This window comes from Limanda limanda, chromosome 19 (assembly GCF_963576545.1).
Source record: "Limanda limanda chromosome 19, fLimLim1.1, whole genome shotgun sequence".
Lineage (NCBI taxonomy): Eukaryota > Metazoa > Chordata > Actinopteri > Pleuronectiformes > Pleuronectidae > Limanda > Limanda limanda.
In genome coordinates this window covers 23,015,792-23,022,724 of record NC_083654.1, presented here as the reverse complement: position 1 = coordinate 23,022,724, position 6,933 = coordinate 23,015,792, and the positions used below count along the sequence as shown (strand labels likewise).

Genomic DNA, 6,933 nt, shown 5'->3' with positions numbered 1-6,933 from the left:
TATTACTATTATTATTATATATACTGTTGCTGCCATTATTACTATATACTGCTATTATATTGGTATAATTACTATCATATGTAAATATATATTATGTTATATTATATACTATATATACTGTACTATTTTTATATACTGTGTAACAATAACATTACCATCATATCATCAGTACTATTACCATCATCTGTTTTTTATTCTTTCTACCTCAATATTTTTTATCTATCTATCTATCTATCTATCTATCTATCTATCTATCTATCTATCTATCTATCTATCTATCTATCTATCTATCTATCTATCTTTCCATCTATCTATCTATATATTTATTGATAGATTATCTGAGGGCAGCTTCAGTATCTCAGATTAATCCTGGGATCAATCTGGATCATAATAATAATAATAATGTTCTCAATCATTCATAGTCACACAAACCAAACAGTGGATGAATAACATCAGAAATCCCTTTACAGTCTGAGGAATAAACTCAAATATAAAAACAAAAATGACAAAAACAAATAATGAATCAAATTTAATTTGGAGAAATGAATCACATGATGCAGTCATTTGTCACGTTTATGATTTATTTAGATTCTAATCTAAAAGTTTAACATTGAGACACTTTAAAGGACATTTCACCAAAAACAAACAAACATCCAGAGGTTCTTAATATTCTGACCCCCGTAATAACAGATCTTACACAAAAAGCAACAACACAGACCCCTGTGTGTGTGTGTGTGTGTGTGTGTGTGTGTGTGTGTGTGTGTGTGTGTGTGTGTCAGTAGGATGAAACATGAGTCAGAGAGGAAATAAAACCAGGATCTTTAAGTCTTTCTTTAACATGATAAGATCAAATGTCTTATATATACTCAAATATACACTGATTTCATGATGAAAATAATGAGACTGATATGAATGTGTGTGTGTGTGTGTGTGTGTGTGTGTGTGTGTGTTTCTCAGCGTCTAGTGCCATGGCGACCACTTCCTTGTGGTCCATCGCCTCCTTGACCCATTGATGACATCACTTCCTCGAGGAAACTGAAAGAGAGAGAGAGCGAGCGAGGTAAAGACAGCTGCACTGTAACTGAGGTGTGTGTGTGTGTGTGTGTGACTGTGTGTGTGTGTGTGACTGTGTGTGTGTGTGTGTGTGTGTGACTGAGGTGTGTGTGTGTGTGTGTGTGACTGTGTGTGTGTGTGTGTGTGTGTGACTGTGTGTGTGTGTGTGTGTGTGTGACTGAGGTGTGTGTGTGTGTGACTGTGTGTGTGTGACTGTGTGTGTGTGTGTGTGTGACTGAGGTGTGTGTGTGTGTGACTGTGTGTGTGTGTGTGAGTGTGACTGAGGTGTGTGTGTGTGTGTGTGTGTGTGACTGTGTGTGTGTGTGTGTGACTGAGGTGTGTGTGTGTGTGTGACTGTGTGTGTGTGACTGTGTGTGTGTGTGTGACTGAGGTGTGTGTGTGTGTGACTGTGTGTGTGTGACTGTGTGTGTGTGTGTGTGTGTGACTGAGGTGTGTGTGTGTGTGTGAGTGTGTGTGTGACCTCTTGGTGTTGTGGATGCTGCTTCCTCCGAGGACGATGCGGACTCCAGGTGAACTTCGGTTCATGTTGTAAACAGTCAGAGCTTCTTCATAAGTGGCTCCACCAATCAGAAACACGATGATGTCCTGAGGCCTGCACGCACACGCACACGCACACGCACACGCACACACACACACACACACACACACACACACACACACACACACACACACACACACACACACACACACAGTTGACAGTGGTTGATAAGGAGGATGCGCAGGTTACTATGCTTGTGTGTTTTTCCTGTCTCTCTGTGTGTGTGTGTGTGTGTGTGTGTGTGTGTGGTACCTGTCTCTCAGTGTGTGTGGTACCTGTATCTCAGTGTGTGTGTGTGTGTGTGTTACCTGTCCCTCAGGCTGCTGGCTCCCAGGTATGGAAACTGACTGTCTTTGAGTCGACCTTTAATCAGCTGATCCAGAGTGTCATGAAGCAGAGGCTGATGCTGAGAGTACACGTTCTCCACACCCTGAAACACACACAGACACACACACACACACACACACACACACACACACACACACACACACACACACACACACACACACACACACACACACACACACACACACACACACACACACACACACACACACACACACACACACACACACACACACACACAGTTGACAGTGGTTGCTAAGGAGGGTGAGCTGGTTGCTATGCTGTGTACTGTGACTGTACCTTGAGTCCTTTGAAGAACTGTTTCGTCATGGCGACGGCGTCGGTGGCCATGATGAGGTCACTTCCTCTGACCCGTTTCCCTCCGTACTCGACCACGGACTGAACCATCTGTCAGTGGGGGGGGCATGTTTTTACTGAATCAGTTTATAAAAAAGTTTTTATCTTCAGTGACTGAAACAAAGTGGATCAACTGTAGATCTAAAGATATTTTAGACATTGACTGGTCCAATCAGGGCGGAGCTTCAATAAGATCTTTACCCTGCGGTGGCGTTCGGACACGCCCCTCCTGCTCAGCTCGTCCATCAGCGCCGGCAGGACGCTGCTGCTGTGGCGCTCGTACCTCAGAGCGTAGAGCATGACCAGGCGCACGGCGTCCAGCTCCGACAGGCGAGGATTCTGCAGCAGGCGGCGAACGCTCTGGAGAAAAGATCGTGAGGCGTTAACGATCCCGCTCTGTTGGTTACAGTGGTAACCATGGTAACCCTGCTCTCCTCAGACAGGAAACGGCGTCAGGTTACCTGCTGAGCGTTGGAGTGGTCGTTCTGACAGGCCAGCTCCTGCTCCGCCTCCGACACCTCCATCAGCTGGCGCTCCGACACCAGCCGAGACAGCTCGCCCACCACCGTCACGTGCTTGGACACGGTGCCCGACATCTTCTTGAACTGAGGGTAGTTGTCCACAAACGCCTGCGGAGAAAACATCTGGTCAACGCCACAGCTGGAGACCTTCAGACTCTGAGCTTCTACATCACTGAGAAGAGGCTGAGAACATCCTGTTAGGGGCGGGACCACGCCGTTAGGGGCGGGGCCACTATGCTAGGGGCGGGGCCACACTGTTAGGGGCGGGGCCACGCGGTCTGACCTTCATGTCGGAGATGGACTCCAGCCTCTGGTGTCCTTTAGGTCTCTTCTTCTGGAAGTCCTCCATCAGGTTCTTGATGTTGGTGCCGATCTCTCCGAAGTTCAGATACAGGTTCTGACAGAGACACGACTTCATTAACAACCGGACACACGTGTCCACAAACTTCTGGACAGAAACGGCGTCTGAGTGTCCGTGCGGTCGGACTCACGTTGGCGTAGAACTCGTCGTTCTCCGCAGACAGGACCACCTCCTTCAGGTCCTTGCTGACCCCCGGGACTCGGGACAAGTCGATCCTGTTGTTGTTGAGTCCGAGCAGCTCGTGGACCATCGCCTGGTACGTCCACTGCAGAGACACAGAGACACACGCACGTGAACACCACATCTTCAACTTTCAAATGTGCTGGTGCCGTGATGGAGCGCTGTGATTGGTCACCTGGTTGAGCAGCGGCGTGATGGCGTCGTCGCTCCGGTCGAGGATCAGCAGCAGAGGAGGAACCTCCGTCTTCCTGAAGTCAAACAGCTCGTACTCCTTAGTGATGATTTGCTGTCGGAGAAGAAGAAGAAGAAGAAGAAGAAGAAGAAGAAGAAGAAGAAGAAGAAGAAGAAGAAGAAGAAGAAGAAGTCTCTGCCTTTAGAACGAAATCTTTAAATCAGTGATTTTACATCAGTGACTGTGTGTGGGTTGCCATGGAAACCTTGACGCTCTCGGCCAGGCGCTTGGACATGTCTGAGGACAGCTGGTAGCGGATCATCGGACACTTCTTCAGAGCGAGGAGGACGGACGTCAGACCCTGAGTACAGCGAGACAACATGGACGGCTCCCAGCTCCGACCCTAACACACACACACACACACACGTTTACTGCACTTCCACACACACATGTTAACTGCACACACAGACACACACACACACACACACACACACACACACTCACACACACACACTCACACACTCACACACTCACCCTGGACACTCCGGGCAGGTTCAGTGAGAACAGATGTGGATTCACTGAGATGAAATCTCCATAGAACTCCTGCAGACACAGACCATCCTGCAGTTCAACATCTGTCCAGCAGGAAACCTCAGTTCAACCCCCCCGAGGCTGACGGAGCTAAACCTCAGTTCAACCCCCCCGAGGCTGACGGAGCTAAACCTCAGTTCAACCCCCCCGAGGCTGACGGAGCTAATGATCAGTGAACACTTGATAAACAAGTACAGGAAGTACTGTGTGTAAAAGCTTCTGTTATTCTGAGTCTAACTAATTCCCACTGAAGGAAACTTAAGACTCAAGCAGCTCTGAGTTGGAACCTGGACTTCCTGTGACTCACCTGGACTTCAGCCACCACTTCCTGTTCGTCTGCTTCAGCCAGAGCTTTGATTTCACTCTTACTGATCACATTACTGAAGTCTGAAACACACACACACACACACACAAACACACACACACACACACACACACACACACACACACACACACACTTCAATGTGTTGTCAACTAAATGACACGACTACTCTTGGATGTAAGTGTTACTATCACAGTTATAAATGATCTCCACTGTACAGAGTGTGTGTTGACCCGGTGCTGGAGCCTGAGGTTCACCTGGAGCCTCAGGTTCACCTGGAGCCTCAGGTTCACCTGGAGCCTGAGGTTCACCTGGAGCCTCGGGTTCACCTGGAGCCTGAGGTTCACCTGGAGCCTCGGGTTCACCTGGAGCCTCGGGTTCACCTGGAGCCTCGGGTTCACCTGGAGCCTCGGGTTCACCTGGAGCCTCGGGTTCACCTGGAGCCTGAGGTTCACCTGGAGCCTCGGGTTCACCTGGAGCCTCAGGTTCACCTGGAGCCTGAGGTTCACCTGGAGCCTCGGGTTCACCTGGAGCCTGAGGTTCACCTGGAGCCTCGGGTTCACCTGGAGCCTGAGGTTCACCTGGAGCCTGAGGTTCACCTGGAGCCTCAGGTTCACCTGGAGCCTGAGGTTCACCTGGAGCCTCAGGTTCACCTGGAGCCTGAGGTTCACCTGGAGCCTCAGGTTCACCTGGAGCCTCAGGTTCACCTGGAGCCTCAGGTTCACCTGGAGCCTCGGGTTCACCTGGAGCCTGAGGTTCACCTGGAGCCTCGGGTTCACCTGGAGCCTGAGGTTCACCTGGAGCCTCGGGTTCACCTGGAGCCTGAGGTTCACCTGGAGCCTGAGGTTCACCTGGAGCCTCAGGTTCACCTGGAGCCTGAGGTTCACCTGGAGCCTCAGGTTCACCTGGAGCATGAGGTTCACCTGGAGCCTCGGGTTCACCTGGAGCCTGAGGTTCACCTGGAGCCTCGGGTTCACCTGGAGCCTGAGGTTCACCTGGAGCCTGAGGTTCACCTGGAGCCTCGGGTTCACCTGGAGCCTGGGGTTCACCTGGAGCCTCGGGTTCACCTGGAGCCTCGGGTTCACCTGGAGCCTCAGGTTCACCTGGAGCCTGAGGTTCACCTGGAGCCTGAGGTTCACCTGGAGCCTGAGGTTCACCTGGAGCCTGAGGTTCACCTGGAGCCTCAGGTTCACCTGGAGCCTGAGGTTCACCTGGAGCCTCAGGTTCACCTGGAGCCTCAGGTTCACCTGGAGCCTCTCAGCAGGATCAGGTACTCACAGATGAAGTACACGCCGTACTTGGGTCTCCTCAGCTCCTGGATCAGATGTTCTACGTTCTCCTGCAGAAAACATGGGTTAGAGATGTAGTCCTCATCACAATGAATGACATCATCACAGGGAGGCGGAGCCGCTCTGGTACCTTGGTGGGTCTGAGGAAGCAGATGGCCTTCAGGTGTTTCATACTGTCTCTGTTCTGAGAGTCGATCCGTTCAAACAGGTAGACCTCCTTCTGCAGGATCTCCGACTGAGTGTACACCATGCTGACGATGCTGGTCTGTGACACACACACACACAGACACACGCACACACACACACACACGCGCACACGCACACACACACACACACACACACACACACACACACGCACACACATTAATATCCAGAGAGCTGCAGGCTGTTCCTACAGGCAGCAAACTAAACTAAACATAAACTCATGAGCATTTTATTAGGAACACCTCAGCCAATCACATGGCAGCATCTCGGGGTATAAGGTCGCAGGTGAGGGGCTTCACTGTGTTGACGTCAGGGGTCAGAGGTCAGACTGTTTCTGCAGAACCGACATGATTCTGTGGCGCTGCTGCCCACAGCGCAGCCTGCAGGTGGCGCTGTTCTCGGGCTCTTATTCATTGGCTTGTAATGTTGTTGCTGATCATCACACTCGATCAGTGGACACTTCCTGTTCCTGGTCACATGACAGAGAAGCAGGAAGTGGCTGACTCACCGTCTCTCGGTCCATCAGCAGCACCTTCATCCCGGGCCCGCTGCTCTCCACCATCCTGCTGACGTACTGCTTCACCGCCAGGCTCACGTTCATGGCGGCGGCTTCACCCGGTCCGGGTCGGGTCTGGTCCGGGTCGGGTCGGTCCGGGTCGGTCTGGTCCGGGTCTGTCCGGTTCGGTCAGGTCCGGTCTAAGGTTTCTGCTAGTGTCGCTCACAACGACAACAAGCTGCTGGCTGTTTCCGGGTCCATCACGTCGTGACGTCATACGCACGACACCAACGTCAGTACGTAGTCAGCGTTTTTTTGGTGTATTTCTCATCATTTATTTTGACATATATTTGACATATAAGTATTAAATATATTATTACCAGAATGTACAAATATGTGGGTAGTTGACAAATAAGGGTGAAACAGTATTTTTTTAATAAAGTTCTAATAAGGATTTCAGTTGTATGAAATTATAATGTTCAA

At 50.3% G+C, this 6,933-nt stretch overlaps 1 protein-coding gene across 1 annotated transcript; it reads right to left on the bottom strand.

Annotated features, from left to right (window-relative positions):
• Nucleotides 1–563: 563 nt before the first annotated feature.
• vps45 (vacuolar protein sorting 45 homolog) lies at nt 564–6,699 on the bottom strand. Its single transcript, XM_061092307.1, has 15 exons — nt 6,463–6,699; nt 5,881–6,015; nt 5,740–5,800; nt 4,447–4,526; nt 4,083–4,151; nt 3,814–3,951; nt 3,552–3,662; nt 3,327–3,461; nt 3,119–3,232; nt 2,776–2,943; nt 2,516–2,674; nt 2,258–2,365; nt 1,921–2,042; nt 1,535–1,666; nt 564–1,035 (listed from the first exon to the last, which is right to left on the bottom strand). Exons 1-15 carry the CDS (start codon nt 6,553–6,555, stop codon nt 954–956), a joined length of 1,707 nt encoding a protein of 568 aa, XP_060948290.1. The 5' UTR covers nt 6,556–6,699; the 3' UTR covers nt 564–953.
• Between the last annotated feature and the right edge of the window lie 234 nt (nt 6,700–6,933).

Bases quoted from the DNA above. Each gene is read 5' to 3' on its own strand.
- vps45 (XM_061092307.1), bottom strand. From the start codon at position 6,555: ATGAACGTGAGCCTGGCGGTGAAGCAGTACGTCAGCAGGATGGTGGAG. The intron at 3,952-4,082 runs GTGAGTGTGTGA...TGTGTGTGTTAG, and splicing joins ACCTGCCCGGAGTGTCCAGG to GGTCGGAGCTGGGAGCCGTC. The intron at 2,043-2,257 runs GTACAGTCACAG...TGTGTGTTTCAG, and splicing joins AGTTCTTCAAAGGACTCAAG to GGTGTGGAGAACGTGTACTC.